At 51.4% G+C, this 15122-nt stretch overlaps 1 protein-coding gene across 1 annotated transcript; it reads right to left on the reverse strand.

The window, feature by feature from the left end:
• Positions 1-10106: 10106 nt before the first annotated feature.
• Positions 10107-11039, reverse strand: LOC309451814 (olfactory receptor 14J1-like; the record flags this gene model as incomplete). The annotated part of the gene is made up of 1 exon (XM_082076510.1): positions 10107-11039. One exon carries the CDS (start codon positions 11037-11039, stop codon positions 10107-10109), a length of 933 nt encoding a protein of 310 aa, XP_081932636.1.
• Between the last annotated feature and the right edge of the window lie 4083 nt (positions 11040-15122).

Below are 15122 nucleotides of genomic sequence, written 5' to 3' on the forward strand. Positions count from 1 at the left end.
AGAACACGGTTCAGTCCTGGTCAGGTCCTGGGTGCTAAGGAGGGGGATGGGTGGTATTATGAGGTCAGTTGTGTCTCAGACACTCATAATCCAGTCAGAATCATGTGGCTGTGAAGGGGACAGTGAGGCCAGTTGTGTCACTGGAGGTGACAGCCCAGCAGCAGGGACATGGCTGGGAAAGAACCTCTGCCCAAGTGCCCACAGGTCTTACTCAGGAAGAGAGATGGGTTGTCACGTCCATTTCACCTGAGAACATGACGGGACATGGGCAAGGACATGGTCATGTCTGTCATAGAAGTAGAAAGGCCAGCAGCACTCATGGGATTTAGAAGATCATGGCGAGGTGACTTCTCTCTGGTCAGGTAAAAGACCACAAGAAGCCTAACAGGTTGGGTTCCCTGCATGAAGGGCAGTTTATGAGATGGTCGAGCTTTTCTTGATAGTGGGAAGAAGCAGGAAAGAGACAAAAGAAGTCTACTTGGAAGGTGAGGAATGGATATGAGGAGGAAGATATGTCACTGGAAGGGCAGTGCTGTGGTGCAAGAGGTGACCCAGAGGGAGCTGGATCAGCCCATGGTTTGTGTTCCAAAGAGCAGCCAGTGAGGGTGCAGACACAGCAGTGAAGGTGCAGAAATGCTGGGGTGAGAGCAGGTGGGGAAGCGAGATGGGTGTCTGCAGCCTGCAGGGAAAGAGGGACAGGGGTAGGACCGTGTAGAACAGCCTGTGGTGGAGATGGCAAAGGGCGCTGTAAGGCTGGAAGGGACCCACAGAACCCAGGTCTGTGTCCCCTTGGCCATGGCAGTTGTCTCTGCCACTGAGGCCCAGGAGAAGACATGTTGTCCTCATGGCACTGGGGCCTCGGTGCCTCCTTGCAGCCCCATGGGGAAACTGGAAGTTGTTGTCCCAGTGTTGTCCTTCCCTGGGCCTTGCACACCCACATCCCACGGTCCCAGGAAGAGCCCTGAGCCGTGTGTGAGGGACAGGATCCCCCTTCCCATTGCCTGGAGCTCATGGCTTCTCCTTTCTGCTTCAGAAAGCAAACCAAGGGGTTTCTGAGCATCAGAGCTGAAGAAAAAGACTCGAAGGAGACCTCATGGTGACTACAGCTTCCTCACAAGGGGAGAAGTAGGGAAGGTACTGATCTATTCTCTCTGGTGACCAATGACAATACCCAAGGGAATGGCAGAAGATGTGCCAGGGGCGGGTCAGGCTGGACATGAGGAAAAGGTTCTTCCCCCAGGGGTGCTGGACACTGAACAGGCTCCCCAGGGAGGTGTCACGGCCCCAACCTGACAGTGTTCAAGGAGAGACGGGACAACGTCCTCAGACACACGGGGTGACCTGTGGGGTGTCCTGTGCAGGGACAGGAGTTGGACTCGAAGATCCTTGTGAATCCTTTCCAATTCAGGATATGATATGATTTTATGATTCTATGAAACACTAGGTCAAAAGTCCATGTTTTCATTGCCCATATGAGATGTAAACATACACATCATGTGCATGTCCACTGTGTGCATGTGGTCAGATGAACCCAAGTGAGCACAAATGCCATCAGCTATTCCTTGGGGTGTCATAAAGGTCAGTGGACAGAGATGGTGTTCAGGGTCTCTTCCAACCTGTGTTATTGTAGGATTCCATGAATCTTTTCCTTGGAAATATAAAATGCCCCAGAGTAAATACAGCAGCTCCTCTGAGGAACGTTTCTCCACTCAAACCCTTGATAGGAAATCTATCAGATACATTTGATGAAACCAGCTTAGTTTGATCTGCTCACACACTGGACCACAAGGAGGGTGATGGTGGGTACGATGCCATGTGGTCACTGTGTCTCAGGAACTCATAGTCCAGTAGGAAGCCAGTGGCTGTGGAAGGCACTGTGAGGTCACTTCTGCCTCTGCAGGGGATTGGCCAACAGCAGGATAATGGCTGGCAAAGGACTGTGAGGTCACACACACGAGATGAGCAATCGGGCCCAATCAGCATGGCTTGATGAAAGGCAGGTCCTGCTTGACCAGCCTGATCTCCTTCTGTGACAAGGTGACCGGCTGAGCAGATGAGGGAAAGTCTGTCGTGGGGAGTGAATCCACCACACAGGCTGTGGGTGTTGTGTCCTTAGACTGCAGTAAAGCCTTTGACACCGTATCCCACAGCATCTCCTGGAGAAGTGGCAGCTCATTGCCTGGATGGTGTATCTGCGATGGGTAAAGAACTGGATGGAAGGCATTTTGTCTCCTGGACCCATTTGTTCCCTTCCTGTTCACATAGGCATCCCATGAATGCATCACTGCTCTACCCCAGTGTAGACAGGCACAAGGCCTTCTGCACCTGGACCTCTCACCTCACCTGTGCCACTGGTTTCTACAGCACCCTCGTCCAGGACTGTAGGATGCCCAGAACAGCCTTCACAAGACAGTTTGACAAAGTCTTTTTTCTAGACCATCCCCATAACCCTGATCAATCCCCTCAGGTACAGTTCAAGGACCAGAAAGGTTGGGTGCAAGTGGAGCTTTGAGAAAAACGGTCAGGAAAGCTTTGAGGTGCACAGAGAGACATTCAACATGTTGGCAAGCTGCTCTCTCTGAACAGGCCCGGAAGACCAGCACAGCATTTGCTGTGTCCCAGAAACTCGCCTGGAAGGTTGGGATATGGAGAAAAGGTTTGGTCTGGGAAGGGACAGACAGGGGCTGGTGGAACTGGCTGGTGTGACTGTGAGACATCTCCCAAACACCTCAGAAAAGTCCTGGCTCTCAGGGAGGCTGCATGATCCTCTGAGAAAGAAAATAGCAAAAAAGACTTATCATGGAATCATAGAAAAATTGTGGTTGGAAGAGACCCTTAGGATCATTGAGTCCAACTCTAACCTAATTCTGTCAATAAACCATGTCCCTAGAGCCTCATCTGTATGTCTTTTGAACACCATTCAGTGATGGTGACTCCACAACCTCACTGGGCAGTCTGCTCCATTGCTTCAAAACCCTTTCCCTGAAGAATTTTTTCCTAATATCCAATCTAAACCTCTCCGTGTGCAACTTGAGGCCATTTCCTCTTGTCCTATCACTTGCTACTTGGGAGAAGAGGCCAACACCCTCCATGATAAAACCTCTTTTCAGGCAGCTGTAGAGAGTAATAAGGTCTCTCCTCAGCCTCCTGTTCTCAAGGCTGAACAGTCCCAGCTCCCTCAACCGCTCCTCGTAAGACTGGTTCTCCAGACCCTTCACCAGCCTTGTCACCCTCCTCTGAACTCTCTCCAGCACCTCAATGTCTTCCTTGCCATGACGGGCCTAAAACTGACCCCAGGATTGAAGGTGCAGCCTTACCAGTGCCCAGTACAAAGGGATGATCACTTCTCTAGCCCTGCTAAAGCTCTGATTGGATCAAGGCTTGAACACCTTGGTGTGACCCAGTTGGTGACAGGTTGGACTGCAGACTCCTGAGGCCCCTTCAACCTCAGTTCTCTCATGACCCCATTGTGATGTTGGGCTCTGTTTCAGACTGGAGCAGAGCAGGCGATGATGGGGCAGGATCCACCTGTGCTGTAGGTGACCATCTAAACCAACATCTCAGGCAGTAAACCAGCCAACACCTCAGTGTGACTCGCTCTGGGCAACATGTGAGGAGTCCTGGGCAGGGAAGGTTCAGAGGGCATGGGGTGCTGTGCAAGACACAACATGATTTTGGCTTCATGCCTGCAGGCCCATCAGATGTCAGTTGATGTCAATGGATATTAAAATAATAAGAACTGAAGGCAAAGATCCAAAGCAAAGGAAGGTGTCAACTAACTTTCTTTCTCTCTTTCTTTCTTTCTTTCTTTCTTTCTTTCTTTCTTTCTTTTTATGTATTCATTTATGTATGTATTTATGTATTTATTTACTTATTTACTTATTTAATTACTTATTTACGTATTTATTTATTTATTTATTTATTTACTTACTTATTTACTTATTTGCTTACTCATTTATTTACTTATTTATTTACTTATTTATTTACTTATTTATTTACTTACTTATCTATCTATCTATCTATCTATCTATCTATCTATCTATCTATCTATCTATCTATCTACCTATCTATCTATCATCTATTTTAAAGTCTTTGTAGGGGAGTTTCTTTTCTTTGGAAAGGAAAGAGTTCTCCAGACCTGGGCATGGATTTAGGACACAAATGTCTTCAGCTCCAGGGACAGAAACACCTGGTGCCAGTGTAGATGCCCCGGGAACCCCTGCCCAGGCTCCACCTGCACTGCAAGGTGCTCTGGTCTCCCCAGGTCCTGTGTGATAGATGCCAATCCCAAGCCAGCACCTCAGGTACACTGGGCCCCTGAAATGGCACTGGCTGTTTATGGTGAGACAGCTGAGGACTGATGTACTACGGGTAGGAGAAGAAATATTGGTCTTCCCTTGTACTTCTATTACGAACACTCTATGATTTCATCTCCCTCGTCATTCAGGAATTCCCACCTCTCCTGATTAAATGTCCCTGTCACAGGACAACTTTCCAGCACTGTCTGGACGTTTGCCCTTCCCAGTGCTCTCAGGTTTCTCCTCCACTTGCTCTTTGGTCATTCAGTGGCCTCTCAACTGTCTGGTTTCTGCTTTGAGCTTCAGGGAGGTACAGACTTGCCCCATTCTTCAGAGCTCTAATTAACATGGCAGTCAACACGTTCATTGTGTTTATTTCTATCCTCTCCTGTCTCTCTGTCTAAACCAGTTCTTGTGTGGGCGTCCCTTGTGGATGCTGGACCTCATCAGATCCAGCTTACACACACAGCTGAGGAAAGTGTTTTGCTGTTTATTAAACTGTGCAGTGTTCACACAGGAGAGCAGGTGGAGCTGGTGCACAGGAGCTGCAGCATCTCCTGCAGAGCTCAGTGGAGAAGTCTTGATGTAGGAAATGTGATGCAATCTCTGGTGACCAATGAGGGAATCGGCAGACTGGGGGTGGGGGTGAGGAGCCAGGTTGTCCATACAGTGTCCAGCCCCAAGGGACTGTTCTCCTGCCTGTCCAGATGTCTTCCGGAGACCCTCGGGATCAATGTCCAGTGTCGAATGCTGCTGCCACTTCTTCTATACACTGGAAAATGACAGAAAATACCCTGGAAAGAAAAAACCTCCTTTATGAAATCTTCTTTAAAATCTTCATCAGCAAGTGTTCCATTGAAACCTCTCCAGTTAGTTCTACAAGGCTTGATGATTTGAAGAAAATTAGGGAAAGAAACATCGCTCGTTAGGGCTGTCTGCGTTTTAATGAGCCCCGTGGTGTATTTGGTGCTGAGTCCATGAACCTCAGATACCAAGCACAGACTGAAGAATCTGCTCAAGAAGGCCAAGCCAGAACAAACTCCAAAGTACCTTGAAGCATTAATGGGCCCACTGAGGGCTGTTCCTGACAAAGCCTCCCCAGGGACTCGTTAAAGCAGATAATTGGAGGCATTAATTGCATCAGGCAAAGGCAAAGTGCAGCAGCTCTGATGCTGAGAAAGCCCTTGGTTTGTTTGATGAAGGACAATGGCCAAGCCTTGAGCTCCTGCCCCTGGTAAGGGAGATCCTGTCCCTCACGTGTGGCTCAGGTTCTTCCTGGGGCTGTGGGGAGTGCGATGCCCAGTGCAGGACAATGGTGTGACACTCCCTGGGGGGTGCAAGGAGGCAATGGGGTGCCATGGCCATGACAACTATGTGTCTCCTCTTAGGCCTCGCTGGCAGGAACATCAGCCATAGCCAAGGGGACAAAGACCTTGGCACTTTCAGGGACATCCAGCCTTGCCAGCGCCCTTGGCCATCTCCAAGATGGTCCATCCTGCACTGTCTCAGGCCTGTGGCTGTTTCCCCACAGGCTGCAGACACCCCATGCGCTTCCCCACCTTGTTCTCACCCCAGTGTGTCCCCACCTGTGCTGCTGTCTCTCCATCCTCACCAGCTGTTCCTGGAAAGACAAAGCCATGGCTGATCCAGAGTCCCTCTGAATGACCACAGCACTGTGCTCAGAATGACATTTCTTTATCCTGAGCTCCACTCTGGGCCTCCAGAGGTGCAGTTTCTGGTGGCTTTCCTTTCTCATGCTGTTCCCTCTACCAAAAATAGTAAAATAAAATAAAATAAAAGGCGTCATCTTGGAAAGTGATTTTCAAGTTTTCTGAAGCTACTACTGCCCTTTCTTGTAATAGTTTTACCACAGCCAACAACTAAGACCATGAGAGCTGCTCACATCCTGCTCCCAGTCCCCAAGTGGGATAAGGGAGAGAACTGAATGGGAAGGGAGAAACTTGTGGGTTTAAAAAAAAAAAATAATAAGACAATAATAATAATAAAAGAACAACCTACTAATAATAATATACTTATAATATTTCTATTTACATAAAGTAAAATATATGATACTCAGTGCAATCCCGCACATAACTCCAGTTGTGCTGAACAGGCAGCCCAAAAGAAGAGAGCACCCTGGTCCTGAAGAGCTGATCCCAGCAAGAGAACGTACAAGTGCAAAAGGCAGAGAGGCCCAAAGGCCAACTGAAAAACAGCAAGATGTCATAAAACTGAACTAACTCTGAACTCCCAACAGAATGGAACTTCCGAACAGAGCTAAGCAAAGCAGCCGGAAAACCAAAACTAACGGGCTGGAAAAGGCATCTCCAGCTTTATACCAAGCATGACACTAATAGTAGAGAATAGCTTGTTGATTGACCTGGATGTCAATCAAGGTGCTGTCCTGTCTGTGCCCTCTCCTAACAATTTGCACCTGCAGCTGCACTCCAGAGAAGACCTTGGTTTCACTGACAATACTCAAGGTAAGTTAAATAGAAATAGATAAATTAAATTAACAAAATATACTCAGTGCTATCCCCTGTGTAACTCCAGTCACATGGAACAGCCAGTCCTGCAGAAGGGAGCACCTTGGTCCTGAACAGCCCATCCCAGCAAGAGAGAGCAAAAGGGCAACAGGCAGAAAGGCCCAAAGGCCAACGGCAAAATGGCAGAACAGCAAAAGGCCGAACTGACATCGAACTCCTGACAGAATGGAACTTCTGAATGGAACTGACCAAACCATCTGGAAAACCCAAAGTAACGGATGTAACAAGCCCTAAAAGCCGACTCCAGATTTAGACTGAGCATGACGTTAATCATAGGGAATATTTCATTGATCAGCCTGCACATCAATCCAGGCGCTGTCCTGTCTGTGTCCCCTCCTGCCAATCTGCATCCACAGCTGGATGGCCAAAGAAGTCCTTGGTTTCACTGATAACAGCCAAGATATCAGTGAGTTCTGACATTCCTTTCATAGCAAATGGCAAACACTGTAAAGCTGCTAAAAGACAAAATGAACTCTATCCCAGGGAAGAAACAGTGTTATCTCAATATTCTCATAGTAAATCTAAACAAAAGACTGTACTGGCTGTGAAGGAGAGAGGTTCAAAATGCATGAAAAAAATTAACTCAATTTCAGTTAAAAAAGCACGTTTCCTCAGGCTCCACTTCACCAGGCTAAAGAAGTTTGGGTCTCTCAACATCTCCACACATGACCCAGACTTTCTCTGGCCACATGGCAGCTCCTCCCCATTCCTCCAGAATGGGGAACCTCACACTGGGACACACGGCTCCAGATGTGACCACACCAGTGCTGAGTCACGATGGACAACAACTGCCCTTGTCTGGGTGGCCACGCTCCTCCCAGTGCAGCCCAATGTGCTCATGGGCATGTTCCTGTTTAGCACCACTGAGAACTGGCTGAACATTCAGGCTCAGAGGGTTGTGACCAGTGGCACGAAGCCCAGCAGGAGGCACCATGAGGAGCACTGAAGGACACCATATCCCCACCCAACATCTCCTCCCCTCTTGGGTCCCTGGAACCACCTCAGTGACAAGGGGGAGAGCACTGCCTGTATGGGTGGAGGAGATGGGGTCTGGTATGAGGGTCCAGGGGCAGTTTCTCCTGCTTGTTCATGCAGCAGCAAGCTGGGCTGGATATTTGGAGAGAGGAACTCTTTCTAAGTGCTTCCAATGGGCATGGGAATGGTCTATAGTTTCCTGCACGCTGCCTTTTCTGGTGGAGATCACAGAGGCTGCCAGCCCTTTAGAGGACCCAGGACAAGCCTTGTCCTTCCTGTGGTCACAGCTGGGCCCCAGTTCTCCAGCTCGGCCCCATCTCAGGAGCCTTGTCCTGTGGTGACTTCTCGGGTAAGGTGTACAAGAGGGGTGCATAAGTTTGTCTTAAGGACACGTGATGAGCACCAGGACTGAAGTACCAGAGCATAAGGACTGGCATTTCTCTCTCTGGTGCTCCTGGCCCCATCCTGTGCTCCCCACAGGGCCCCAACCTGGCACTGATGCTCTGCAGAGCAGGTTGGCTGCAGAACCATGGGGTGACTGCACACTGGTTATGCTGCTCAGTGAGGGACACAGATGCAACTGGCTGGGCTGCACTGGCACTGAGCTCTTTCCTGGGGGTCTAAAGCTCTGGAATGGGTCCAGAGCTTTTCTTGGGACTCATTGGATTTTCCGCTCATTTCAGTTCAGCAATGCCTTCCTTGTCCTTCAGGTTCCCGGAAACTAGTGCAGGAAGATGCTGCCTATCCCCTTCCCAGGGACAGAGGTAGGCTGACCAGCCCTGAATTCTTCAAATCCTCCTTCAGGCCCTTCTTGAAGATGGGCTTGACATCTTCCTTCCCCAAGGACCTCAGAACTTCTCTGATTCTGCTGTCACTTTTGAAAGCACAATCCAGAATCATGGGCAAGGGTGATGTAGCAGATAGGAGCACTTGCAATGAGCCGTCCCAGCAGCTGAGATGAATGTCACTGGGCCACTGGGGATTGTTCCTGGAGTCACACACAGAAATGCTAGGGTTGCATCAGAGCTGGCCTCGTGGACTCCTTATGCACCCAGGGATGTTCAGAGACAGAGTCTGTCCCTTTTACTCACAGAGACAGGAGTCACATTGTACCTCTGGCCTCCTGTTGCTACCCCAAAGGGATGGGAGACACCTCAGCCCCACATCATGAGAAATGGACACGGGGACCTCAGTTCAAGGAAGAAGATCCCAGTGGGTGGTTTCCTGTGGGCTGTTACTCCCAATGTGAAGTGACCTCGAGACACTGTCTGTCCCGCAGGCCTTCATGGAAGTCCCAGGAGTAGCTGATGGCGTTTCTGCTCACTCAGGTTCATGCCATCTCACGCACATGATGTGCATACTCGCATCTCATCTGTACAATGCTAACATGGACTGCTGACCTAGCCATTCAGTTTCCCTCCATGGAGGGAAGAACAACGTCTGTGAGCTGGCGAGAGAGGCCAGTGCTGGAAATGGTGGTTGTGAGGGGCCAGTCCATGATGATGCCCTGGGGCAGCTTCTGCAGTGTTTCCAGTGAACACAGGCACAGCCCAGCCCCTGCTCTGCTGGTCCTGCAGGTCTCTGGCAGGAGCCTGGCTGTGAGAGGACACTGCTGTGTGCCAGCCCTGCACACACACACTGTTCAGATGCACAATGGCGTTTTATAAGTGGGTGACTTTTGTAGGAATAAGATTGAGAGAAACATTGCAAGAAGATATAAATCGTCATGCACCGCCCAAAGAAGATCACTTTTCCTTGTGGAAGTACTGTTACTGAGGCCAGCTCTGTCACAGCAGTGCCCATTGCCTGTCCCTGCCTGCTCTCACAGGACTGACACACAGCAGGACAGTGACCAAGCTGCCAGAGCACTCAGGCCTTGCACCAACACAAGGGTTGAGAAGAAGAGTGTGGGAGTGGAACCAGAACAGCTCTGGAAGAACAAGTGCTGGTGCTCCCTGGCAGGGCTGCCATGTGAAGACTCTTTTCCCTTCCACCCATGCACACAGGAACTGTCCCTGCAGCTCCAAAAAGGCCGTGAAGGAACGATGTCAGCAGAAAAAAATCACTAAAGTGCCCTTTATTTTGCTTGAACACAAAGAGTAGGGTTCCTCATTGACACAGCCACTCGGTGAGAAAAGAAAAGCAGGCAATGCATTACAAAAGGAATTACAATATTATCACAATAAAAAAAAAAAAAAAACACAACTAGAGACAAAAAATAGTGCAGACAGGGAAAATCTGCAATGAGTTAGTCTATAATTTATATGTAGAAGAAGATAGAGACAGTTTATAGCCTCAGAAGAAATCCAGTCATCTGTTTCCACAGGGCATCCTTGAGCTCCTGGTTCCTCATGCTGTAGATGAGGGGGTTCACTGCTGGAGGCACCACTGAGTACAGAACTGACACCAGCAAATCCAGTGAAGGGGAGGAAATGGAGGGTGACTTCAGATAGGCAAAGGAACCTGTACTGATAAACAGGGAGACCACGGCCAGGTGAGGGAGGCAGGTGGAAAAGGCTTTGTGCCGTCCCTGCTCAGAGGGGATCCTCAGCACAGCCCTGAAGATCTGCACGTAGGACAGCACAATGAACACAAACCAGCCAAATGTAACTAATATACTGACCACAAGAAGCCTGACTTCCCTGACATAGGACCATGAGCAGGAGAGCTTGAGGATCTGGGGGATTTCACAGAAGAACTGGTCCACAGCTTTGCCCTTGCACAGGGGCAGTGAAAATGTATTGGCCATGTGCAGCAGAGAATAGAGAAACCCAGTGGCCCAGGCAGCTGCTGCCATGTGGACACAAGCTCTGCTGCCCAGGAGGGTCCCGTAGTGCAGGGGTTTGCAGATGGCAACGTAGCGGTCGTACGACATGATGGTGAGAAGGCAAAACTCTGCTGTAGCACAGAAAAAGAAAAAAAAAACCTGGGCAGCACATCCTGGGTAGGAGATGGTCCTGGTGTCACAGAGGGAGTTGGCCATGGACTTGGGGACAATGGTGGAGATGGAGCCCAGGTCGAGGAGGGCAAGGTTGAGCAGGAAGAAGTACATGGGGGTGTGGAGGTGCTGGTCCCAGGCTATGGTGGTGATGATGAGGCCGTTGCCCAGGAGGGCAGCCAGGTAGATGCCCAGGAAGAGCCAGAAGTGCAAGAGCTGCAGCTCCCGTGTGTCTGTGAACGGCAGGAGGAGGAACTGGGTGACGGAGCTGCTGTTGGACATTGGCTGCCTGTGGGCACGAGGACCTGTGCAAGGAGGAAAAGGTTTAGATTGAGACTTCTATGGGAACAACCAAAGCCATTTCCCAAAGTCTCTCCCACCCCTTCACACAAAGAGACCCATTTTACTCTTTTTCAGGAGAACGTCCTGGCTGGAGCCCTCGTTGGTGCTTGATGAGTGTGCAGTGAAGAGCAGGCTCTCTGCCCAGAGGCTCCTGAGGAGTCAGCCTGACCCTGTGTGATCGGGTGGGCAGGGGCCAGTCCTGGGGTTCAGCTTTGTCAGCTGGAACCGCTCCTGGTGCAGAAGGGACTGTCAGAATCTGTACCCCCAGGCCTGAGAAACTGAGTTGGAGAGGTTTGGGGTTTCTACAGCTCCTTCTCCCCTCCCACCGTGGGGAGTGTTCTTGGGTGTCAGAAACCCTCAGCATTTCTGCTGCACTCAGGGAGAACAGAGCGAGTCCTGCGAGACCAGAGGGTGCCTGTGGGTCAGTGCAGAGTGAGGACAGCTGCTCTGTCCCTCTGTCTTGCTCCAGCTGCCCTGGGCTGGCACCTTTCTGAGATGGATGCTGATCACACTCCCATGTTACCCTGAAAAGCCACCAGGCACTGCTGAGGGCAGAGGGATCCACCTCAGACCATGACAGGTCTCACCCTTTCCTAAGGTCTCAGCACCCCACGCTTAGCCCAAGAAACACACGGCTCATTCCCCAGCCCCACAGACTGCATTGCCCACACCCCACAGGTCAGAGCAAAGCTGGGACACGTGTGCCTATGGACACACCTGCAGGAAAGGACCCACAAGATCAGGCTGTGACTCTGCAGCTGAAACTGCCATCCCCAGAGAGCCTGACAGCAAGAACAAGATCCCAACAGCAGTGACCCAGAGCAGGGGAGCAAGAAGGAAAATGCGGTGAGGGTGGGTGTGAGAGAGGCCAGGGCAGAGGCATCTGGGCACTCAGACAGCGTCACCCTTCCCCAGCTGTGCAGCCACCTCCCAGACACCAACACTGCCGGGCAGCTGCTCTCAGCCCCTGTGCTCTGCAGAGGAACTGGAGCTCTGGCTGCACAGGAGCTGCTTCATGCCTTGGAGCCCCCGGCCCTGAGGGCAGAGGCTTTGCTGGGTGGGACAGGAGGCCAGGGGGCTGCTCACAGGAGGGATCTGACCTGCAGGGGGTCACAGGGTCTTTTCTCTCTTCTTCCTCCCATAACAATTCCGGGTTTGGTTTCCTCTCATTTCTGATCATTTCCCTGCTGCCTGGAGATTCTCCCCCTGGGAGGTGTTTCCCTGTCCATGTCTTTTCCCTGTCAGTGCTCACGGACCATCCCACCCCTCTGCCCTCCCCCTAGCCCTACAGATTCTGCCTGTTCACAGGCACTGCCTGGGGGCATCTTCCTGTCTGCAGGCCGAATACAGGACAGGTCAGATTAAGTGTAAGGTGTCCAGCAAAGGTGATGCTGGTTCTGCATAGGCAGAGGAGAGGCAAGGCATGTCAGGATTCTCTTGAAGACCTACTGCAGTTTACGTGTCTCAAGTATTTGTTTAAAACTAAGAATTGCCTTAATCACCACCCGTTCCCCAGAGTAGGAGACTGAAAACACAGACTCAGGGAGGTTCCTTATCTTTGTAGCCCTTATTGTCTTCTTCTCCTTGAAACCTCCTCCTGTCAATATTCTGGAATGAGCTGGAGCTGTGAGCAGCCCCGACCCACGGAGAACCCAGCAGCAGAAGGACCCTGCCCTGCTGGGTGTTGCTCCTTCCCCCCACAGCTTTTCTCCTCAGTGTTGTTGGGCTCTCCCGGGCAGGCTGAGCGCTGACCCTGGCAGGCGGCAGAGTCCCTGCCCGGCACAGCCCTGGGGTGCAGGGACCCTGCTCTGCAGGACAGCCCTGGGCACCCCCGCTGCACATTTACATTTACACCCCACAGCCACCCTGTGGAGAACACAGCATTCACGTCTTGTCACTGTGACAGTGCAGAAGGCAACCCCTGCTCTGCAGCACATCCTCCCCTCTGATCAGAGAATCTCTGAGAGCTGTACTTACATCTCTCGCAGGCTCTGCAATGTGACAGCTTTCTGAGATCCTACTATGATTTGCAGATGCAATGTCCTGCAGCCACAGGCTTCATATCTGAGAGGATTTCATTTCCAGTGAACTCTCAGCATCCTCCCAGCCCAGACTCTGTTTCCCTCTCTTTGCCTGGCTCCTGTGCCCTCGGTGCTGCAGGCAGAGCCCTCAGCCCTGCTGCGTGTGCAGAGGAGCTGCTCCTGGGCAGAGCTGTCTCTCTGCAGCGCTGCCGCTTCCATGAGCTCCCTGTGTCGCAGGAGCCCAGCCCAGCTCAGCAGCACAGGAGCAGCCCATGATGTCCCTTTCTCTGTCCCCTCTGGGCTCCTCCAGGTGTCCCTGGGGCTCCAGGGGCACATCCTTTGAGACAACCTCAAGTAATCAGTAATGTTAGTTGTGTCTGCTCTGCAGAGATACTTCTTGCCAGCATTGTATTCTTGCTAGTAAAAAATAAATTGGTATGAGAATATTCCAGGTGTGGTCTCCCCAGGGCAGAGCAGAGGGGCAGGAGAACCTCTCTGAGCTACTGACCACCCCCTTCTAACCCACTTCAGGGACCATTGGCCTTCCTGGCCACAAGGGCCCAGTGCTGGCTCATGGTCACCCTGCTGTCCCCAGGACCACCAGGTCCCTTTCCCCTACACTGCTCTCCAACAGGTCCTTCCCCAACTTATACTGGAACCTGGGGTTCTTCTTGCCCAGATGTAATACTCTACACTTGCCCTTGTTCTATTTCATTACATTTTCCCTGCCCAGCTCTCCAGCCTGTCCAGGTCTCTGGATGGCAGCACAGCTTCCAGTGTCACGCATTCCTCCCAGCTTGGTGTCACCAGCAAACTTGATGACAGTCACTCTATTTCCTCATCCAAGTCACTGATGAATTTATTGAATAGTACAGGCCCCAGTACTGACCCCTGAGGCACTGCACTAGATCCAGGCCTCAACAGGACTCTGCCCCACCAACCACGACCCTCTGGCTTCTTCCCTTCAGCCAGTTCACAGTCACCTCACTACCCGCTCATCCAGACCGCACTCCCCCAGTTTAGCTGTGAGGATGCTGTGGGAGACTGTGTCAAAGGCTTTACTGAAGTCAAGGTAGACCACATCCACTGTTTTGTCACCATGTATCCACCTCGTTATGTCTTCATAACAGTCAATGAGGTTGGTCAAGCACGACTTCCCCTTGGTGAAGCCATGTTGACTACCCCTAATGACCCTCTTATCCCTGATACGCCTTGAGACGGCACCAAGGAGAAGTTCTTCTCTCAGTTTCCCAGGATGGAGGTGAGGCTGACCGGTCTAGAGTTCCCCGGGTCCTCCTTCTTGCCCTTTTTGAAGACTGCAGTCATATTTGCTTCCCTCCAGTCCTCAGGCACCTCTCTCATTTGCCACAACTTAGCAAAGATGATGGAGAGCGGCCCAGCAATGACCTCAGCCAGCTCCCTCAGCACCCGCGGGTGCATCCCATCCGGACCCATGGATTTATGGATTTACCTTCAAGCAGCCTTGCCCACGGGGTTTCCCCCAGCAATTGCCTGAAAAGGCCAAAGTTTGCTCTGCTGAAATCCAGGGTTGCAATTCTGCTTGCTATCCTGCTTCTGCCACACGAGATCGTGAACTCCACCATCTCATGGTCGCTGCAGCCAAGGCAGCCCTCAACCTTCACCACCTCAACCAGCCCTTCCTTGTTAGTGAGGATGAGGTCCACCAGCTCCCTCTCCTGGTCGGCTCCTCCACCCTTTGCATCAGGAAGTTCCCATGGATGCACTTGCTGAACCCCCTGGACTGTGTCTGGCTGAGTCGTCATTCCAGAAACATCAGGGCAGTTCAAACCCCACGACAAGCAGGGCCTGTGACTGAAGCCGCTCTCAGCTGCTGGAGAGGCCTCGGCAACGTCCTCACCCTGAGCTGGTGGGTTGTGATGGACACCCACAGCAGTATCACCCTAATGCTCCCAGTGCTCCCAGTAACCCTCCCACTGACCCCTCCAGTGCTCCCAGTAACCCTCCCACTGACCCCTCCAGT

Source organism: Streptopelia decaocto (assembly GCF_964273445.1).
Source record: "Streptopelia decaocto genome assembly, contig: HAP1_SCAFFOLD_110, whole genome shotgun sequence".
NCBI lineage: Eukaryota > Metazoa > Chordata > Aves > Columbiformes > Columbidae > Streptopelia > Streptopelia decaocto.